The 23,987-nt window shown below is 41.0% G+C and overlaps 1 protein-coding gene across 2 annotated transcripts; it reads left to right on the forward strand.

Moving 5' to 3' along the window:
* The first annotated feature begins 1,451 nt into the window (after window positions 1-1,451).
* LOC105228223 (uncharacterized) lies at window positions 1,452-19,397 on the forward strand. 2 transcript variants are annotated; one of them, XM_011207941.4, is made up of 6 exons: window positions 1,452-2,151; window positions 4,781-9,763; window positions 9,879-9,966; window positions 11,879-11,990; window positions 13,564-14,004; window positions 15,112-19,397. In XM_011207941.4, the coding sequence occupies exons 2-6, from the start codon at window positions 5,422-5,424 to the stop codon at window positions 16,945-16,947; spliced, it is 6,819 nt and encodes a 2,272-aa protein (XP_011206243.2). In that variant the 5' UTR covers window positions 1,452-2,151; window positions 4,781-5,421; the 3' UTR covers window positions 16,948-19,397. The 2 variants fall into 2 exon arrangements, with proteins under 2 accessions (XP_011206243.2, XP_011206244.2); XM_011207942.4 differs by lacking the exon at window positions 13,564-14,004.
* Window positions 19,398-23,987: the final 4,590 nt, after the last annotated feature.

Here is a 23,987-nt window from a genome sequence, read left to right on the forward strand (position 1 = left end):
GCGTACCTCACAGCGATCACAGTCTCACACATTGGAATGAATAATATTTAGTAGAGAAACCATTGATTTCAGTTTGATTACAACAAATTTTTGTTTGAGAACGCTATTTTTCTTATGTTTCCCGAGCCGCTAACCCACATTGGCGATTAGAGAAGGGGACTAGTTATGTAATCACTCTCTGCTCGATGTATAACTACTGTACATTTGCATGATTGCTGGGTTAGATTGAGTGAAGTGCCTGCTTCGAGTGTGTGGTTCATTTTATATTGCGTGTAAAAATTCACTTAAGCCCTTGCCAAATTGTGGACGAGCTGAATTAATGAGTGTTTAAGAATTTTAATTAGGCACCACAGCAGAGCATTTTCGCTAGTTGCTATGAACTCGGACCCTTGTAGGGATGAAGGACTCACACACGCCTTCACACACACACTCACCCGCACAGGAGAAATGCAAATTTCCGGTTGCGAATTCGATGACCAACCCATTATTGGCGTCAGTGTAAACAGGCAATTATGTTGGCGTAATGCGACCGTTATGAGGTGAAGCGTTTGGATATTTTCCACCGGCTGGGCGCCGCATTGTTTCGCTTGAGTCCCGCGCCTTACCGCCTGCACCGCGGCGGGGATGTGTTTTAAAGCATTTGCGCCGCATTCTAAAGTCAGTCACGTGTGGTGCACTTGTAAACAAAAGCGTGCCCCAACTCCCCCTGCTCGCGTACAAACATACATACAGGAATTTGTGTTTGGGTATGTACATACATAAGTGCATGTGTATGTGTGTGTGTATATAGAGCTTCACACATTGGCTGAACAAATACAACTGCAAGTGTAGTGCCAGGCTAAGTGAGCTCTCCAATTAGGAGCTAAAATGCAGTCCACAGAAGATGTTCCTTCGAAAAGAGAGCAGCACAGCGGTGTGAGATGAATGGAGAAACAAATATTTCAATTAGTGCCGGTTCACACACGGACTCTTCCGTCGCCGAAACCGGTTATTTGTAGGCGAGGGAATCCATAATACAAGTATAAAAGAAGTATTGCTGAAAATGGTGAAAAATGTGAAAAATGTGCTTATCAAAAATATTTTTGTGCAGTCCGTTTGATGTACGATGCTTACAAGAACCTGAGAGTGTGATGTAGAAGCTGTCCACTCGACTTCAAGGGAATTTGCCGGTTATAAGAGGCCGAAAAGTTCTTGTCTGAACGCAGATTTACTCAGCTCCGACACACGCGGCGAACGCTGTGTAAACAAACCACAAAAGCCGTTTTAAGCTTCTCCTTGCTCTCTGAATATGAGGGTTCCATTTTGACAGCCGAGCGGCATTATTCACCATTGCTTATGCCTGTACTCAGTTTGCCTCTCCCATTCGCAGGCTTCCAATGGATTCCAGTCTCCGGTGTTCGCTGGCGGCGCGGCTTATCAGCGACGTTGCGGCAAAAGGATGTGTTCAAATTCGCCTTCTGCACAGTTCGCGTTCGGTTCTTGGAGTTAACGGTTGCGACTAGCGGAATAATTCAAACCTCACCCATAACGGTAGACACCCAAAGATAAATGTACAAGTGTGGGTTGGAAAACTAAGTGATGACAGGTGGAAAAGAGAAAAGTTAGAAGATATTTAAGTGAGCAAAGTAGCTCGAAGTGCCAAATATATATTTATTTAAGTGAAGTCAAAGCTGCCTGCCAAATGCAACATTGACTTGCAGCGTCATAACTGTGCCAAAATCACCGAATATGAGCATTTACAGCTCCGTTACTCTGTTAGAGCTAAAAAGCCAGAGTGAAAGTGTGGAAAAGTAAATACGTGAGAAGAAAAGTCTCGAAAATCACAAAGTTCGTGAAAGTTTAAAGTGAAACAAAAGGAAGTGCAGTGTGCTGAAGGAAAAATGTAAAAATTTAAACACTTTTGGATGAATGCTCGGAAATTCACCGCCTGAATAAGTTGAAAAGCCGAAGAAGTTTTCAAGTGCGAATAATCGCAGATGTGTTTGTGTGTCAACCGCGAGCGAACAGAAGTGTAAATCCGGGAATCCGTGTGATGAATGTGTAAAGCAGTGTAAAGACAGAAGTCTACGCTTTCACAAGGACCTGGATTACCTTGTAAAGCTGACACGAAACGCAACTTCTTTCGGATCAGCTGACCGGAACCGGCAAAAGGTAAATTTCATCTTACAGCGTGTCAAAGGAGCGATTGATAAATGTGCCATTTATCATGTGAATGCTTTTTTAAATTTACTTACCCTTTAACCAAGCACTTTATTACATAAAAATACTACATTCCACCCGAACAACCCTTTTGCCATCATCGCCATTTTATTGGCATTTATTTTAACATTTTTACACATATGTAAATATATATATACAATATACGCTAACCCAAATACATAACCTCTAAGCCACGCTAATACACACTCATGCCGTTGAGCTCTCGATTCTACAAGTGCCACATTTTTACGCTGGGCCCATCGGGAAATCCCACTGAAGTGAAACTAATGCTGACATCCTGAACAATAGTTGCTCCTCCCTTGCCTCCCTCAATTTGATACGCTCAACTTGTTTCCAATCTCTCGTCTCCCCACCACATTCCATTGGTATCCTTGCTCCTTTTTTACTCCTTTGTATTGATTCAAATTGTGCTTGGCCTTCAACTTAGTGCGACATTAGGGTATGCTGTGCAGGATTCGCTTACAATTTATGCTTATTGCCACTAAGTAGCAAGGACTGCGGAAAACAAGGAGCCTTTGTTTCTATTATGTATGCATTATCATCATCTCTCCTTTGAATTGATTCTCTGGAGTCCAATGACAATAATTTTGTTTCCGTTACAGTTTTGGCACTCGATGAAGGGATGGAGGGATAATTTAGTGTAGATTATTAGCTATGAGATTATATTGGGTTCGTACGTGCCAGTAAATGTTTTGAAGTGCTGATTCCACACTTTTTTTGCATTTCTGTCTCTTGCTTTGCACGTCGCTGGTAATGAATTCCTTCCTTGCTCCTAATGGCAATTTCCTCACTAACGTACATTTATGCATTCAAAGTAAATAATCTGCTATAAAACTGATGTAAATAGGTCAAAGAAGGATAAATGCTATATTGGGTAGTCGAAAAAGTATTTTCGTATTTGGCAATAGGTGTCGTTGCAGTCGAAAAAAAGTTACAGCTGTTCAAAAATGAGTGAAGATAATGAAGAAATTCGCTGCATTTTGAAATTTTTGCCATCAATCAAATTTGTAAAGTTTACGGAGACAAAGCTATATCAGTTTGATTAGAAATAAGTTCAAGTGTGATTAGAAATACGAAAAGACTTTTTCGACTATCCAATATAATAACCACAGCTCACCGAAACCTTTCTTTAACCTCCAGAATATTATTCTACACAGAAAAAAACTGCTTCCTTAATTTTAGCACTGTTGTGTTATTTAGGGACCAAAGATCTCACCTTTATAAAAACCACTTAAAAACTCAAAATAGAAAGTATGCTTGCATGACATGCATTTATTCTTGATTTAATACGGGAATATTGACAATATAGAGGAATGTTAAAAATACTACTTACAATAATAAGCACAATTTCGTTACATCATTCAAAGATCTGTTCCCGGTTTCGCTAAGAAAGTTGTAAGAAAGGTTTTCTTGAAGATGCAAGCCAATCATGGAGAGACGGACTAGGATTTTTATCCGGTCAAAGACTGTCAACTCCGCAGAATTCTTCAAAATTATTTCAGAAATATTTTCGGCACTACAACAAAAAAAAAGAGATTATTCAACTTCTTGACCAGATGAAGTAAATTTACCTTAATGGTGAAACCTCTCTGACCTAGATGCTTTCGGCAAGATATTAATAAATTACAATACAACAGACTACTGTGATCAAATTGAAAGGTGAATTTTGTCCATTTCATCTCCTTCCAAGTAATCTACTCCCGCTGCAAAAGACTTATGCCAAAAAATTTTCCAGTCATCATAGCATTTCGAAAAATCCTTCGTCGTGATGGCCATCAGAGCCTTCTTCTATCCAGCCTTTATATCCTCAAATGAGTCAAAACGGTGTTCTCGAAGTGGTCCTGTGAATTTGCTGAATAGAACGAAGGTAAATCAGGCGAATGCGGTGGTTGCGGCACGATATTAGTTGAAAATGTGGCGAAATTATAACGAATAACCAATGCAGTATGAGATGGTGCATTATCACACTTCTTTGTTCAATAAATTCAGAAATAGTAAAAATCGAAGAATTTACTTTTAGAGCCTCACAAAACAACGCGTCTCTAATACTAATGAATATTTTGACGTGAAATTTAGCATAGATGTCACTAACAGTACTACCAACTTACAAAAAAAAAAATTACAGATTCCAAAAACACGCGTAGTATAATTTAAAAAATTCAACTTTCAATTTGATCACAGCCGTAAGACTACAACTTATTCGCGTTCAAATCAACATCATGACATCCTTATCCTCACTTAACAGAATACTGAAAAAGGGAGATTAACTTTCTGTTTTCTCTCTCAAAACTGACAATTAGGAATAGTTTCAAATAATAATGGAATGTCATGGTCCTTTCTGAGAATTTAGATAAGTGAAAAAAAATATTATCAGTTAAAAAGCTTGACACTGTCCAACAATTCCTGTGCGACTCAATTAAGTCACACATTGTCCTTACGAGAGACTTTTTTCAGAAAGAAGTTGAAAGTTCTTAAAATATGCTTAAATTGAATTTCCGTGGCTAATTTAATTTTTTACCCTTCGCAATGCTCAATAATGGCGTTTCTTTTTATACCGCAGACACGACAGCTACAAAGCAGTGCTCACAAAATACCACCGCCAGTTTCCCACCGGAGCCCACCGCCTGAAACCGCAGCTTCCAGGGCGCCTGCATCACAAACGCGCTTAGCGTTCAGCGCCGTGTTTCATAAACTACCGAGAAAGTTTCCACTGCACGTTCGACAAACCGGACGGACCCGGCCCCCACCCCCACACCGCCATTGTCAAAACGGAACGAGTGTATAACGAACTTGGAAACTTTTCTAGAGCACTTAACGAACAGACTCTTTTCTAAATTTCATCGCCCGCTGCAGAGCATTTACACAACAGAGAGAAAAGAGCGACGCCTTGCATTGTGGTTGTTGCAACTCGCATTGATGGTGGCGTCATTGTCTACAGCCACCGTACGCGCTACGCATCACACCAACCGACCTTGCAACGGCTACGTGCAACACAAATGAGGCGCAGGTTTCAGTTTTAGAAAATGCTTGTAATTCACTTCTAAGCGAAATGGGGGCAGTAGTGTACATGGCAATTCGCACAAGTCGACTGAGTTCATAAACCGTAAAGCCAGCGAAAAGGGGGAATTAAAAAAGAACAATAACGACAACAACTGACAGCAATCGAGCAACGCGAAGATCACAATAAGAATCTTAAACGAAATGATGGCGAGGTGGCTATTGGTGAACAAAAGGACACTAACCGCTGTGGTGCTTTGTGCGTTTGTTTTGTTGCAATCGCAAAATGGCGAGAGTGCACCTACGCACCACTTGGCCGTCAGCGTGGAAGGCAACACACCCACGCTCATAGTAACTTCGGCGGAAATTGGCATAACGCCAAAAATTACGCACACTATGAGGACCACACCAACGCATCCTGAGACAGAGCCAGCCGCAGCGGCTGGGAGAATGGCGACAGAACGAAGCACCGAGGTGGAGCGTGTCGGCAAAGGTAACGCACCAAAGCTGAAGGGCAAATCGCAAAAACTGCAATATGAAAAGAAGTGGCAATATATGTCGAAGGCGAGGGATCGAAGCAAGGAAAAAGCTACAAGTCGGCTGGATGAACGCAACCCTACCACGGCGGTAGCAATCAAAGCAGATCATGTCGGTCCGTTGTCTCGAAGAGCCGGTAATGCAGCTACAGTCGCTGCTCCAAGACAAAATACTGAAACTACAAAAAGCACAATAACAACATTTACAAGTGCACATCGCTTTCAGGAAAATGAGCCAGTTCCGGCTGATACCAAGGAAAACATGGCAGTGTCAAGCACCGGCTCATTGGCCTCGGCGAGCGTCACCATTGCCGATAAGCCAGCAGAAGTTGGCAACGATGTTGTCGCACACAAGGTAAGTGCACCAGTCGCCGGAGTGTCTGCAACACCTGGCAACCTGCCACAATCAACTGAGGTGACAACAAAGCCAACCGACAACGCGGCAGATAGCAATGAGGGCGTAACGCCATTTGCTGGTTCTGAGGCGACACGAAAAACTACTCTGGCAGAACAAGTGACTGCCACACCAACGTTTGTCGAGTTACACGACACCACAGCCGCCGCTACAACAACTACACCGGGGAATGGAGAAGCAAAAAAGCCAATCTCGACGACAACAGCAAATCTGCCGATGATTGCAATCCAAATTGAAACGCTGCCAAAGGCGATAACGGTAACGACTATGTCGCCAGCTACAACAACAATAATTACTGAAACAGTAACCAGCGCACCTGCTACCGGCAGTAGCATTAAAAATGGCGCTCACGAAGTACCAAAAGCAAGTAAAGCAACAACAGCAGTACCAACCACCGAACTTCCAACAACTGAAAATGTTGGCGATGTCACTCAAAGTGGTCCGGCAATGACAACATCATCCAACGTTAACCCCACTGTCGTCACTACAGTAATTGAAAGGAGTTTCGGGAACGTCGGCGACAATCTTTCACCATCGCCCCACCCACTCATAAGCAGCGCAAACCAAATAGTGGAACAAGTCGCGCCATTACTTGCCAGCACACCAACAAGCACCGAGACTGTGAATAGCAAAACCTCCTTAATATTCACTACAACAGTGATACCATCGGCACTAGCCATGGCTCCAACGAAACAAGTGCCAACAACGCAAACAATACAAAAGGTGAACACCGATAGTGGCATAATATTTATTGATGATGTGCCTGATAACCGCGACGACAGAAGCCATGATGAGGAATATAGGACGAAGGCAACGTTATTGCACGATGAAGCCGTTATTGCCAAACATGGAGAAATTAAGGAACCTGCAGGACATGGCGGTAGTGTAAACGACAGTGGTGGCATTATAAAACTTATTGACTTGGAAAAACATGATTTAAAATCGATTGCGAAGACAAAACAATTCCTTGGCAGCAACAAAGGTAGCACCTCGGGCGACGACGACGAAGACGGTCATGATGGTGTGAAGAAAACAAGGAAAAAGCAACTCACCGATAAGCATTACATACCTGTCGTTGATATGAACGTGAGCGTTGAATCGCATGTCGAAAATATTACGACCGCTAGTGATCTAAAAGCAAAACAGGAAATAGAAACAGCCACAGCGGATGATATTAAGAACGAAAACAAAAACTATGACAACGGCGGTGGCAATAGCGCGATGTTATCGACAAAAACATCGCAGCTGGATGCCTCCACACTGGCGCTTGGGGATCATACTGGTAGCTCTACTGAAGTCTCACCGTCCTTATTACACCACCAAGTAGTCGAAAAACCTGTGACAACTACACCTATTCTGAAGCCAGTACATAATGGTTTCTTAGGACCTATTCTAATGGAAGAGAAACGCTTCACTGTTGTACAGAATAATAAGAAAGCTCACCATCATCACGAGACCTCAATAGAATCACAGCTACGTAATGGTCGCATTGTAGAAATTCTTGCGCCGACTTCCCTGCTGGAGCAGACCACAGTAACGCCTCCAAAAGTGATAACATTTAGCGAAGTAGCACATAAGGAGTCAACAACTACTACAACCCCAGCACCGCCTCGAGCACCAGTCGCCATTGTGTCTGCCACTGCGGACCGCAACATGCCAATGCTTTCTACGACCGTTTTTCAAGTTCCCGAATCTATGAGCAGCACTACGCGATTGCCATTGAGTGAGAAATCTGCAAAACAACCAGCATTCTTCAGTACCCCAAAGGACACAAACAACGACCGCACGGAGTCAAAAATATCCGACATTCAAGTGGAAGTGTATGACTCGACCGTGGACTCTATAGTGGCATCTACAAATTTCAAAGATAGTGACGGCTCATATGCTCTGCCACCGGAACCTGAGGCGGACTTTCACGGTGGCACCACCAAGCCCCCAGTTGTGCAGCAAGAGCGCTTTACTCAATATGTTGTCGATCGAGCCGATTACGCTACACAGGAGTCCAGTGCCACGCCTCAACTGAACATTGCATCCGGAAAACCTGAGCCAGCCGCTATCGAGATACATATTAACGTATCCGAGGGTATTGGAAATGAAAGCGAAGATCTGGAATTTTCATATCGACAGCCGGATTACACAAGTAGCAACTCAAAACCGAACACAATGGAGGAACTGATGGCGAAAACTGCAAAGGCCATATCGATGAAGCCACTTATTTCCAGCGTTCAAGTTCGACATAATGAGTCCAGCACTCATGAAAATGTTGAACGTGGTGATGAGATTTTAGTGGTGGAGATAATCGATACGGGTGACAACAGCACGGAAGGTACTTTGAGTGCAGAGAACATTAATCCGATATTCACATTTCGCTCCGACTCTGAGTCCGACGTAGAGTTGAAAGATATAAAATACTTAGCACCCGAAGTAAAAGTGAAACCACCACAAATATCCGATGAGTTATTCTTAGCAGACTTGAAAAAGGATGATTCATTGCCTAAGCCGCCACTGCCACCACCTCCGCCACCACGTAAGCCAACCATAGATCGCGATTCGGACACTATTTTCTATATATCCAATACTGAGGTAAAAGTTGGCGAATCTCTTCCCACCACAAATACAAATTATGAACAGCAGCAACAACAAAAACAGCAGCAGCAGAAGTTACGAAAGACAAGACTAGAGAACCAGTTCTTTCCAGCAAACTATTTAGCCAGTACGCATCCGAATGCAGCTAGAATTGATGAACATGTAGCGCCCCAACAAATACGCTACGAAGAAGACATCATTCTATCACCTGTACGTAATACCGCCGATTCACTGAAGATTTTTCGTAGCCAAGGCGACGGCGCACCTCCATTGGACGTCACGTATGTTGGTGAATCCGTAATGGAAGTGGAACAATCCTCAGGCGGCGGCTCCGGCTCCAGCACTACTATCTCAACAGCCGCTGCCACCTCTGCGCCTTCGCAGATGCCAGACGTAATCATACAGCCTGCCATTTTGCCAGAAATGTCGATTGGCGTGCCGGTGATAGGTGAGTTGCCGCCGCAAATTGAACTCAAGGAAATCGATTTCATGCCCGACGAAGCAAACCAGCAGCATTCAGGCATGTATGAGAACAACATGCTGGAGGATAATGGCAATGGGAATGGCAATGACGTTGATAGAATCGCCGAGTCCTCCATACAGTATGGCGGCGATCTGATAGACGAGAGTGTTGGTGGCGGCGGCTTTGATGGGGTCGAAGGCTCTTACCCATTCGGCAATCCGGCGGCCTTGGCTCACAATAAAGCACACCATGACGCAGACTATGCGCACTTCACGGTGAATCATGGCATAAGTAATTTGCGGAAGGATGAGTTGAGCGTGGATATAGCGGGCTCCGGTGAAGTAATGGCTGGCCTACCTGCTCAAGCGTCACTCAATAATCTGGAGAATGGTGAACTAAAGGAGCTGATAGCTCGAAGCGGCAATGAGACGTTCCCCCTACCTATGCTTGCGAATGGTAGTTATGCCGGATTAACGCCAGTTACGGAGCGTATGAGTAATGCCACCGCTTACTCAGTGATGGAGGAACCGAATGTATTCGAAGAAGGTAAGTATTCATATAAAAGCGTATGTACGCAGTCACTTTTATGAAAAGATATGAGATTTGCCTTTTATTTGAGTATTTCTGTTAATGAGTTGAATTATTTTCAATTTTTTTGCAGTGTTTAAAAACCACTATAAGCTGGCTGCTGGAATCTTCGTTGTGCTGTTGATAATCATTTTGACTCTATCTCTAACGGGCATTATGTGGTAAGTTATCTTTCTGGTTTTCTGAATATGGTAGTTTATATATGTATACTATATATTTCAATGTTAGTGCTAAGTCTGAAAATTAAATCACCTGCCAGCAGTCGCTTGTTGGAGCTGTAACTGGCGGCTGGCGGCTGGCGTCTGGCTGCACGTGTCTACCGTCTTTTCGTCTGCAAAATAGATTGATTTCCCTTTCCGTTTTGAGAAGTTTTCATTTGCCCTAGACACTTTGCTTCTAGCTACAGGAGCCCGTAACAACAACTACGTTGTGTAACAGCCTTTAGGGGACAAACAGATCTAGGCTAAGACATTTTTCCGCCAAAAACACCAGAAAGTACATGAAAGCTAATAGTCTCCACTTCTGCGGATGTTACATATCAGAGATGTTTAAAAGGTAGAATTGGTAGTAAAGAAGGGAACAAAGAAAACAGAGTTAGGCCGCATTAGCCACGACAGATGTGGGTATGACAACCAAGCCAGATGAAAGGGTGCGGTGTGCCAAAGATTTGCATTTGAGTAAACAAAAACCATCCAGCGGAACGTCCACACTGATGATTTAAGAGATGATATACTACTGTGGTAGCAATATTTATGAAAAAGAAATGAAGATACAAAAACTTAAATTACCCGATAGTTCTAGGACATGCATGGACATAAAACGTATGAGTAGTAAGTAAAAGTCGATCGCATAATTCAAAAAACTAATTTTTGAGTGTAAATCATTTGCGATTCTTCTTAAGCCGCTAAAACTGTAAGAAGAAATATTTAATTGCGAAATTATTGAATTTCGGATGCACAAAGTTTAACGGAAACCCGATATCCCTAGGCTTAACTTTACAATTTAGTTTTGGTACCCAAACATCGAGTTCACCGCACCATCTCCGCAACAGTCATTTGCTTTCGCTGTGCTAATGTTCCACAGCCACGTGAGCTACTTAAAGTTGCCACTTATAACGGATTAAAGTGTGCAAAGTCCCAAGTACAATATACTTTTGTTGCAAAGTTTTTGGTTGCACCGGTCCCTCCGCCCTGTCGATGAACGCTCTTAAGCAGTACCACTCACACATGCATGGGTTCCGCGAAATTAAATCTCTTGAAAAGTCACTTACGAATTTTAAAGTAAGACGGCGTCAGTGGTTCCAGCTAAGCCACCCAAATCAATTCTAATGAAGATAACGCTCACGGTTCCAGCAAAAAGGCATACAAGACAAACGTGCGCAAAAAGTTTTAAGGAGATTAGAAATTTTCTTCTTTAGAGCGTGAGACATAGGCATTGGAGAGGCAGACAATAACACAGTACGAAGAAAATGTTTGCCAAATTGGATTTCTAGCGGTGGTTTGCGGCGACGTTTGCTGCCAGCTATTAGAGGTTGTAAATTGAATCAGTGAATGGGCAAACTTTTGATGTCAAGCCAACTTTTGGCATTCGCATCCATTGTGTGGAGGCATTGCGACACGCATGTGCAACTGGATTTCGGTGCCAAATGAATAAATTATGTGTATAAATGTGACACTTTCTCGAGGCATCTGCACTGGCATTTAAATTAATATTGTTGCTGTTGTTGGCTTCCAGATTTACCAATGCACGCTTATTGCTGGTTAAAGCCTCAAGGGTGTGGCATTTGCAGATGTGTCTCTTGACTTACAAGTACAAGCAAAAAGTACCGTTGTTAAGCGTCAAAGTGCTCATAATGTTGATTCTAACCTTTGTTATGGAGAATTAAAATGCATATATTTCTCGCTTTACTCTCGAATTAGATTTAAAAGCTTTTTATGGGTAATATTTAGACTAAATTGTTTTAGTACAAGTTTTAAACAAAACATAACAAAATGTAAGCCGATAATTTTATTTGTCAACTGAATACTTCAAAGGTAATACAATTAAATATTAAATATGTCCTTCTCTTCACAGGTTCTTCTATGCAAAGTTTTCTCGTTCACCGAATGCTTCCAACGCCAATCAAACCAATGGAAATGTAGCAAATGGAAAAAATGGTGGTGACGACGGAAAAGCACAAGAAGAGGTAATTGCATTAATTCCTACAGATGCACCTTTATATATGAGAAATGCAAAAATACGAATATTTTCTGAAAAAGTATGTGATGCGCGGAAGAGCAAGAGTGCAAGAGTGCTTTCTTCTGCATAGGTTAGACACCTCACCCTATTGAAACGACGCATTCAGTAATGATTTAGGAAATCACTTCAAACACATTTGCAATTGAGTGTGGCAACTGTGCTCAAAGGGTGATAGCGTCTCTCGAAAGTGCTGCAGAAGTGTTTGTCAGCCCGCTCTTTTGGCTTTGGTTCCATGTACTTATTTATTTGCTCGCGTGTGTATTGGCGGCTGACAGTGTTGATGTTAGTGTGTTTCGGTTGGGGTCCGTCTACGGAGTATTTGTCTAGTTGTTCTTGTACGAGCGTATTTTGATGGTTCTTTGGTTGCTGAAATTTTAATTAAAACGGAGATGAAAAACACCAACAAAGTATGGCTCCAGCGAACATAAATACACATTTGCAATGAGACAGACAGCCGCTGGCCAGACACACGGATGCTGATGTACTTTTATAACTAGCAAATTAAATCACCGCTCCGGTGTGATTGCAAGCTGCTGTGTGGCCCGGTGACGTCGCCGAGAATGACGTTGTCTGTGGTTGTCTGAATCCAATATCATTGTCGGCGTCTGGCGGTGACATGACAGTTGCTGGTTGGAAATTACCGGCGTTCTGTTTACACTCGCTTAGCGGTTTCTGTTCACGCCTCCTGCACACACCTTTCAATTTGCTCCGACCGCATTTTACCAATCATTTCGTCTGTGTCTGTAACTTGTATTAGTTTTCATTTCCGAAATTAGTGCCGAACTCGCTTGTTCACATATCTGCTCGAATTCGTTGGTGTAGCGACCTGCCTTTCATTCATTGTGGCAAGGGCTCCATTCACACTGCGGTTTTCAGTTTTTTCGGTTTTGGCTTAGACACGTTGTTAGCTCCTACTGGTGTGTGGTTAAAGATTGGTTGTCAATGTTATTATATATCACTTTAAGCTGCTTTGGTTTTAGATTTGTTGTTATTTAAGAGCATGAGACGGTCTGATAGTAAATTACTCACTAAATTCTTTATGAAAAGGCAAAGCGAGTTCTGAGAATTCGTGTCTGTGTACCTTTACCTAAGCTTAATTTAGGAGATTATTATGATGACTTGTGAATACAAGTTGGCAGTTTTTCAACCACATAAATAGGGAAAGTTCCTTCTTGTGATCGATCATCATATTTCGACAAGACTGATTTAGAAAATAACTGTACAGTATTAGAATTGGGCGATAAGTTTATGAGAGGAAACAAATAAAATGTATATTTCCAAGCTTTCAATTGCTCGACAAATTTCTTTTCGCGGCAGATCTATGTAATCAATCGTCAAGTAGTATACTTTTAGTTTAAGGGAACTTCATTACACTTGATTGAGCTTTGCTCTCTTAATTGTACTGATTTTGGTTACTTCGGAATGTTGCCCAATTTAAGTTAAGCTTCAGTCAATCATATCATTCTGCAGACAAATTCATACTCTCATACTCTCTCATTTCTTTGCTTTGAAACTTTCAGTCCACAATCGACATTACGACCTTAATACCGAAACAACCGTTGCCGTCCTCCACCGCAAACCTCAGTAATGGAAAGTGCATCAATGCGAAATCCAATAGAGAACAACATTCGTCAATAGGCGAAGCCAATGCCACCAAACCGTCCACCATGACCAGTTGTGCCGGAAAAAACAAGGGTAATGGTGCAAGCGACGCCACTGCCGTCGCCACTGTCAATGAGAAACCAGATGACCTGTTGCTGTTGGCGGCTGAATGCTACACTGCAACACCAACTACAACCGCAATGCCATCACCATTAAAGCCCAGTGATAACAATAAGTCGAAAACTCAGGCCAATCTATCTAACAACTCCGTCCAAGAGAACTTTACACGTCCTAATGGCTCTGTCACGAAGATGACTTTGAAAAACAATCACCTGATCGTTGAGACTGAAGAGCGACACGTAAGTGCGCCATGTTTAATGTTGAACATTTGCCATTGGCTGCTGGGTGCGAAGTGTTGGGTGTTGAGTGCTTAATGTTGATTTTGGTGTTTCTGATGCCTTACGGGCTTGGGATGATCCAATGTGTGATTGTTTCTGTTGCTGGGCGACAAGTGCTGGGCATTGAAAGATTTGAGGGGCTTTATTTGGCAATTGCGAATTGTTTGGCATCCACGAGAGCCTTCTCACATCTACACCCCCATTCGCACATGCACACATCTGAAGCATTTAACAACCCATGGCACGTCACTGAAGCGGTTCAACATTCGTTTGTTTGCTTAACTTCTTCTTCTACTTACTTCTTCTTCTGCACTTACATGTTCTTATTTGTTTGCTCTTCTTGTCGTTATCGTAGTCTTTGTTATTCTACCTTTCTTGGCATTTTGTATTTGCTGTTGTTGTTGTTGTTTGCTTGTACTTATTGTTGTATGTATTTATATGTATTCGTACTTGCTCTTGTTGTTGTAGTTGTCGTTAATTTCGTTGTTGACACATTCAAGTCCTTTTACAACCTGAAATTTTTTCCTCCTCGCTCTCGGGTTCTCACCACTCTCTGTATAAATATTACGAATTTGTTGGTAATACGTACTCTAGCGCTCTTTGCGTTATTGTTGTTGAATGTCCTTGTTATGAAACCAACTTTGCAGACTCTGAACATACGTAACATTTGTCGAAAGACTGTGGAAGATAAAGATGTGAAAAGTGAGGCACTTGAGAACTCTAAACTCATCTCGTTCGAACAAGAGTATTATCCCTAATGTTCAATGTTGGCGCACGGATGGTCATTTGCACGTTTTAACTCCACTTTAATTTTTGTTTTTGAAAGCTTTATGTAAATTTTTCTAAGCTCTTGTAAATATGGGCGAAAAATTATGCTCACGAGCCGAATCCGAAAGTATGATTAAATAGGCATTTCATTAATGAAATTGTATGTATCTTGATGTAGTCTTATAGAAAGTGTTCAGCACACCATATCGTAAATTTATGCATTTTGTACTCTCACTTCCGAAAACTTTTCATTTGCAAATACAAATGTAAATTATTTTGTTCTGTTCTTATTTCTCACAGGATATTTCACGGGTTGCCCGAGAAACCAAAATGCATTATAATAACTCCGAAAAGGATGGTGTTTTTGTTGTTGAAGTTGCACGGGGCGTCGACTCCAAAAGCATGCCCGGCAGCCCTATAACCGAAGAGCCGCGTCCAATCTATGAAGGAACACCGGCAGCTGCAGCCGCAACCATTCTGCGAACAGAGGATGAAAAGATATTGCGGAATCATGAGGAGATACAAATCCACCAACCGCCACCAGAGGCTATGCAACAACAATTTCCTAATTTTATAGAGGAAGTTACCGAACGTAGTTTGCATCAGATCGTGGAATTGGAAGAGCCGGCCCTATCACCAAACTTGGTAAGAGATGACGCAACTGCCGAAGAGAAATCTAACCTCGTACATAATTCCAATACCGGTTTGTCCCAATCCGATTTGAGCTCTACATCGTCCACTGACTCCAACAAACGCTATTCATATGGCAACCAAGAGCTCTACATCATTGAATCAGCACCATATGCGACCGCGTCTCCATCCTCGCACTTGCCACTCGTACGTCCAACCGCTCACAATGTAGGCGAGGATGATGACCATAGGTCAGAGAATGGACATAGCCTAGAGAATTCTCCCGCTGCGCAAGGAAATGGCACTACTGCGATGGCCAATGACAGCTCCCACTGTAATGAAGTGTCCAAAAATGAGCAAAATAAAGAGAACATATTTTCGGAGAGTAGTATGAAAGCATCTCATGTGAGTGAAGGTCTGTCGAACGCTAATACACCCGAGATTTCTTCGGATAGCGGACAGATGACCCCAACAGACCCGGACAAAGAGGTAGAGACTACCGCTACTGGCACAGAAGAGATTGTCGAAGTAGTAAAGGAAGAGGAAAAACCAGAAGTCAGCCTTGAAAATGAAGATACACAGTCTAGTGAGCAGGAAGAAAATGTTCCAGTTCGTATAGAAGACACAGCGAGGAATGATAAATCAAATGAGGGCTTAGGTGAGAGTTGTATTAACAACAACAATATATTAGAGTGTACGAACCAGGTGGAAGCCGTAGACAACACCGAGCCCAACATTTTACATCAAAGCTCCGATATTGTTATAGATGAAGAACCTGAAGAAGATATACAGATTTCGCCCAAATTTGGTAACGATGAAGAAAGCGTTACGAATATTAATGTAGCTCATCCCTCATTTCCACAACCAATAATTTCCAATTATGGCTACGATAGTATCATTAGCTTACCTGATCCACCATCCACCGAGGAGATAAAGCAATTAGCCGACTTCGACGGCTTAGAGAATAATCAATTAGACTCTTTGCCACCACCGTCGCCACCACCGCCACCGATTGCCGCTGATCTAAATGACAACAACACGAACGTAGAGATTAAGGCGAAAGCCGTAGACACCACTACCACCAGCTCATCTACCATCGAAGACTCATACGACGCCACTCCGACTCAGTTGAAATTGAAACAACTTTTATACAACAACTCTACAGAAGCATCCGCAAACGAGTTTTGCCAAGCGGTAGTGACAAACGGTAACAACCACGACATAACCAACGGCAATCTCAATGGTAACGCCAATTCTTCCCGTACCGACTTGAATGGCCACGAAATGACTAACGGGCATGATGTGAATTTGGAGCTGAGTCCCAACGACGAAAGCAATGCAGCTGGCATAGTGCCAGAAACTCCACTCACTCCACCGGAGTCACCAGCACTCGCCTCACCCATACACTACACGAACAGCATGAGTACAATTAATGGCATGAACGGGGTTAACAGCAGCATTTGTGGCGGGCCAATGCCTGTTGCCGTAGACGTCAATGGTAGTTAATACGAATGCCGAGCAACAGCCATCTTCTGCAGGCCTTGAACCCACACAAGTGATGCTGTCGTTATTCGCATTAGTGACTGGATTTTGACTTCTGGAACTTCTGAAACTTCAAGGGTATGTGGAAAACTTAATGGTTATGTCGAATTTCTCGAGCAATGCAACGAACGAACCAACCATTGACGCAGAAGCGCAATGTCGGTGGAAGTCCGTACGAAAGGGAGTATGGAATAGATTGAAATAGAATATTTAGCAAGTAAACGCATATTTGTATCTTAGACTGTAAGTTTTTACGATACTTAGTCAATGGCAGTGGTCTGTTTTATAAATGATAATAACCCGATCAATTTCATATGCAAGTTAAGCCCAGTCCTCAATGGACGATAAATGAAAAGGAAATAAGTAAATTTAGAGAATATAAGAAACCTAAGCAAGCACTGGAGGAAAAAAGTAATGCTCGTTATTAAGATGAGTTCTTAATTTAAATTGTTAGTGGACGTACCAATGGGCACGAACGTTTCGAGCGGAAATTTTCTTAAGCAAATAGAATGTTTCTGGCGGTTTTATTACAATAATGAGTAAATGCACCCTCGGCCATGATGCCAGAGGTTATACACTTAATATATTATTGAATTAAAGGAGTAAAGGAGAAATGATCAAATGAAAGAGCGATTGAAAAAACACGGATAGCAGACAGACATTTACTGTTAATTACGAATAAACTTTGAACTAGATATTGTAGCAGGCCATCATCAAATCATTCCAATCGTAAAGAGAAAAACGCATAAAAAAGTCGAAGTAAGGTTATGAAGAGAAACACGATTTGCCAATATATACATACAGTTGTAATGACATATACACCCAAATCTATTATTATACTTGAACGACGAGCAAGCATTTGCTTCTACTCGGAAAAAGCATATATTCATCAATAGTAAGAAAATAGTACTTAGATCACATTCTGCCGGAAATTATTACCTGGCACCCTGTAGAAAAAAAGGGCTAGCCAGTCAAGAGTCTATAGGGACTAGAGAATTTGCCGTCATTCAGTTACTATATACATACATACGTGCATATACACACATTTTTGTGAGCCCCTTACTTAGTGTTTGGCAAGTAGTTTTGTAGAATTCCAAGCAGTTTTCTTGATAAGTATTTGCGCTTAGGGATTTCGTAAATCGCATTTAATATACTTATATTAGAGGACGAAACATGCGACGTGCATTAATACTCGTATATACATACCATACTTACTTATTAGATGTCTAGCAATAGAAAGAACTCGATTTAGAAAATACTCGAACTACAAGTAACCAAGTTCAAGTGTCGACCAATAATTCGTGCCAGAAAATTAGCCAAATTTTATCACAAATTTATTAAGTCAAAACTAAAGATTTTTTGAAGGAATGCGGGAGTGCGACTTTCCAATTGAAAGGAAGTAGAGGGCGTACTCCGAGTTGACTCAGTCCTAACATATTTAAACCTTATCCACACACCCACACCCCCGACAAACTTAAAAACAAACCTTCGTCTGTTGGATAAAACCCCTATTTAAATGTCTATCTATTGTTCTTATTCAACTTAAACAGATCTAGTGTAAAATACGAAAATGAAATAACAGAAGTTAATTTAGGAGATAGTGAACAGATACCAAGACCAAAATGAGCAAACCAATAAACACAGAGAAAAAGAGTAAAATGAGGCAAAAGAATGAATATGTGCCGATTTTTACATTTTACAAAAGTTTACATTTAAAATTACTCGGGAGTCATTCCACTTAAAATAATCCGTAAGAGCAAAAATTGCAATAGATTAATAGATAAACAAAGATGTCAAGATTTAGAAACAAAAATTAAAAAGATAAATATGAAAAAATCGCTTATTATTTAAGCTGAACTAAGGCAAGCCAGAGGAAACCTTTCTCAGCAGACAACCAAGCGCTCTCAACAGGTAAGGAGCAAGGAGGCGAAAACTGAAAAAATGCCTCGGGGTTTCTTCTAAGTGTATTTTCGCGTTTTACTATGTTGAGGGTTCGGGTAAGGAACGATATGTGGAGAAATTAATTAAATAAATTCATAAAAGCTGTTTATTGCGTACATAAATTTTTAAATTTTAACAATAAGTAGTTATAAATTCGCAGTGGAGGCAATTGTAAAGGCGGGCAGATGATTTTAAAGGCGAATTCGACCGACAAAAGTGAAATGCGTAAGCAAATTATAAAAAGTAAATAATACACAATTAAAAATGTATTAAATGCCAATTTGCGATGTAAGCAAACGTAAAGGTTAATTTTGTGAATGAAAAATCAAATAAACAAAAAAGACAAAAAGACAAAAAAATTATGAACAAAGTAAATGTGATTGTTATTTAAACTTGAAACAAATTATTAATATTAATAATAATAATTATGGTAAATGAAAAATGGTAATAAACTAATTAAAAATAAAAACAAATCACTTGTTTGTTATTTCACGTAGGCGAATGGATTAACCGGCTAAAGAGGGTGAAATGAAATGTTCAATAACGTTGGAGTTCAGTAAAAAAGAGAATAGATCGCAACTGGTGATACACAATTATACACAATTATACACACACAGTCTCCTGTATTTTACTGTTTTGTAATGTCTGCTTTACATATCTCGTATTATGTGAAATTGTATATGTATACGTTAATAAATACATATACCAGGGATTTTAGACTTTCGCTTTTATTAATAATTTATTGTGGTTTGTGATTTCCTGAAATGTTTGAAAAGTATACTTCAAAGGCATATGGTCGAAACGTCTCTTTTTTATTAAAAAAAAACAAATCCCAAATATGAATTTAATAGAAGTTAATCCACAAAGATACGGACTAACTGGTCTCAGAGTGACTACAACTTTCTCTGAGAATTAATAAAGTTAACTCCAAGTTCTCATATCTTCTCATATCAACTCTTATTTTTGGAAGTTCTCTAAATTAACATATACAATTGGCGATGGACCGGCTAGTGACAGACTTGGCTAACTCTACACTACAACGAAAAATGTAATTCAACTTAATGTTATTATTTACATACAATGATGATAGGTTAGGTTAGATGGCTGATCAAAGATCACACGTAGACTAATAATGTAGTCCTTTGTGATGCCATTGAAAAAGAACTCCCTTGTTCGGACTTACAGATTGGCGAAGCGCTTTGTAGCCAATACATAGTTACACAGACGCTTAACTTCAACACCCGCCAGTTCGGTGAGATGTCCAAAGGTATGCGCTCCCAAGAGTCTAAGTCTTGACCTCCCAAACGCGGGACAGTCAAGCAAGAAGTGCTGGCTTGTCTCTACCGCATCTTCTTCCAAACAGCTTCTACAGTCGGCATCCAGTAAAATACCCATTCTTACCGCATGTAAGCCAATAGAACAGTGGCCCGTTAAGAGTCCCACTAATAATGAGAGGTTAGCTTTACTAAGGGCTAAGAGATCATTAGATCTCCTGCGATCTATCCTGTGCCAAAAGGCTTTTGCGACCGCACAAGTACCGATGCTGGCCCAGCGTTGGACTAGCATCCGCGTGGCCCAGCTATCTAGAAGTAGTACACAAAAAGATACAGGAGCACCGATCCGTTCCCATCCTAGGGTGCCTTTCCTTGCTAACTCATCTCATATAATGACGATAATTCAATTTAAATTTAAAAAGTTTTAGAAAAATGCAGTAAAATATTTTTAATCCTGCAGTAGGCAGACATCTATTCAATCACTTGAACATAATTGTACCATAGAACTCTACGCAATTATTATCTAAAGCCTACTATTGAAAACTCCGATTCAGGCGTCTAAACTAATTTCAGTTTGACAGACATTTAGAGAAAAGAATATGATATTTCAAACCTAGTTCAATAATAAACAAGAAACCCACACCCACCATTTGCACAGTTATATTATTTTGCTCAATACTATCCCATACTTTTGTTGTTTTTCTTAACTGAATGGGAAAAGCCCGTTAAAGTATAATGCATTGAGTATCAGTGGAAATATTCTACACAGCCCTATGAAAAGTCCAACCGAAACCTCCCTCATCCATCATATTTTTAGCAATGGTGTCTATGGAAATCTATATATAAAAGTTCTATTCTAAGGACTGTAGTTATGGGAGTAACAGAAGGCGATGAGAAAGACTTCAGAAAAACGAAAGTATTCAATGAAGAAATCGAAAATATTCACAGCCGGCTGCATAGCAAGCAGCAGACTTGGTCGAAATATGAGCACGACGTTCGTACATTAAACTTGCTTACCCAGACATGTGTGAGTGCCGCAGGAAACGTGTTCGCGAGACACCGCAGTTTGCCGACGTAGCTTTTTGTGTGACACCATGCAATCACGACGTCTTATGCAACGAGTCTACGACTTCTTCATAAAGTGTGATTTTTAAACTGTTATGTAACTGTTAGTGTTTACATCGGAGACTGTCCTGCTGACGTGATTTTGATAGTTCAGCTTGTATAACAGCTGCACCGATATCGGTTGTTCCGACATATTAAAATAAGCAGCTTCTTGGCAAAAAGGTCATAAATTAAGATCGGTGTCTCAAACAGAAACGCATATATACAGTGAGACGGAATGATAGGCGGAAGTGGATAAATCGACTCGTCTCACTGAACTTTCATATATGTTTCTTATAGATTTTCCGATGTTTTTTTTTGAGTGCTACAATCTTCGTGACAAACTTATATACCCTGCCCAAGATATACAGTAATTAATCCATTATTTAAATAACTTATCTTTTACTGAGTATTTACGACTGAGCGTCTATTGCTGCCATTTCTGAACAATATATAATAATCAAACTGCCAGCCACTGTGCCTACACCCACTGACATAATGGTCGTATAAGTACCCAACATTCAAACCAAAATGAAAACTAAACGCATCCACAATCACCATCCGGTCGGGGCCTCGTTGCATGCATATTTAGCAAATTTGAGGTTAAATAAATAAGGGCCTCACGACTGCGAATACCATGCCAGGTGCCTGGTGCAGTTATTCGTACTCAAGTAAGGTGGCCAGAAGGGTGCACATCCAAATGCATGTGCGAACTTACAACAGCAGACTCTTACACTGTTCTACTTTTGCGGAAGGCGAGCGAAATTCAGCTGCATAGAAGTGTAGTCGCAGAACAGCAACGCACTGTGTGGCATGCAACTACTCATAAGCGATGGGTCATTTAGAGCCTGAATAAGTATGTAATGAAAGCGAAATAAAACGAAGAAATGCAAAGGCAAAATGGTAGATTTAAATCAAGTTGCCCGGAAACAAAAACAACGAATGGCAAACCCAATACCAAACTAACTTCGTATAATGCATCCCTCTACACCTTATAAAGAAATATTCATATGTGCTTTGTGGAGAATGTGTTTTGGTTATAGAGTTAGAAGCGCTTTCGGCTGGCATTTTCTGGCGTTCTGCATTGAACAAATAAAGCGGCATAAAAAATCTTAAAAATAAATTAGAACTAATTTCATTAATTTCTAAATCTTCCATGGCTGTCCCAACTGATGTGAACGGCTAAATCGCCTTAGTTCTGAACTCTCGTTTCCCTACAGGGAACATGTGTGAGTATGCATAGAGTGGAGTAGTATGACGACTTCATTTGCTGCTGCAGATTCGTTGGCCATTTGAAAAATTGCATCGCATGTTGCAGGTAGTCATTGCCTTCGGTGTTATTGCAGTTGTTACTGCTGGCGCTATCACTGTTATTACTTTACTTCCGCAGCAATCTCTGTGAACTTGTAGCGTATACCATACATACAAAATCAACCTTGTTAGTTGCACTGTTTCGCCGCTGCTGTCTTCGTTCTTATGCTCGTAACTACAATAACACAATGCAAGCATAAATTGTTCCAGATTAAGTGCTTGCCGCAGTTAAGGTAAATGGAAAGTGGCACTCAGAAACACGAAACGCTGGTAGAATCAGCAAAGTGAAAACCTAAGTGGCATCCGAAATTTCTCGCTTTGCTATATTTTCAGTGGATGGTAGAAGAAGCATCTAGTTATTCAATGCAAGCGCAAAATCTTTCCAGCATGTTCGATAAATGGAAATGTAAACAAAACATATTTCAGAAAACTATTTAACCATTTTACTCTTATCTAAGGTGTGTTTGACACAGAAATGCAACCACCAATACTATATAGATTTGCAATTGGTCTCAAACGAGAGGCAGAAACGATACCGTAGGTTACAATTCGATCATGTTTAGGGAAATATATTTTGTTTATCTGAAAAAACTTTTGAAGGCTGGCTCACTGTAAAAAATAGAAACGACTCTGTTATGGGATATTTTTGAAACTCCGAGTTACTCGGCGAGCTTCTCAACTTTCAGACAACGCCTGGAACTTATTGATGAAAAATGCTGAACGCATCGTTGTGAATGTCAGTAATCATGATTTAATTCTGCAAATTTCGCATGACAAATTCGACTGATTCGCAACCAATGAAATTACAGTCGCAAATAATTTTTGGTTGACCGCCATCGGCGACAGATCTGGGTACCCTGCAAATTCCAGCTCTCGTTTGCTCCACATGTGGTTGAGCCGCTGCAATTCATTTGCAACATAACTCGCCGCCACCAACAGGCGGTCTGCCCGGCCGCATTTGTGCGGATTGTGGCGGCCACAAGCCGCTGGCACGCACAATTCGCACTGATTAGTTGGTGAATTGACATTGCGGACGCGAATCGTACACGCTTCGGACGCTGCCCTCCAACTGGCGCTCTCGGTGTTTTTGCCAAAGGCAACCGCAAATATTTTAATTATTTATTCAGCATATTGACACGCGAATTTCCATTATTACATTTTTTCGTGTGCAGTGAACTCGAAAACTTTGCGTGCCGAGTGGCGGCGGTAAATCGACTGAGCATGGATGCATGTTAACAGGCCTCAAATGTAGATTATAATGAAAAACTATTTATATATATACATATAAATTGATAACTTACAGTACACCTACGCATGATGCTTACGAACTGGACACTATTTGCGCCCAACACTCGCCATCACACTACCATGTAA

The sequence above is a fragment of the Bactrocera dorsalis genome, chromosome 4 (genome assembly GCF_023373825.1).
Source record: "Bactrocera dorsalis isolate Fly_Bdor chromosome 4, ASM2337382v1, whole genome shotgun sequence".
NCBI lineage: Eukaryota > Metazoa > Arthropoda > Insecta > Diptera > Tephritidae > Bactrocera > Bactrocera dorsalis.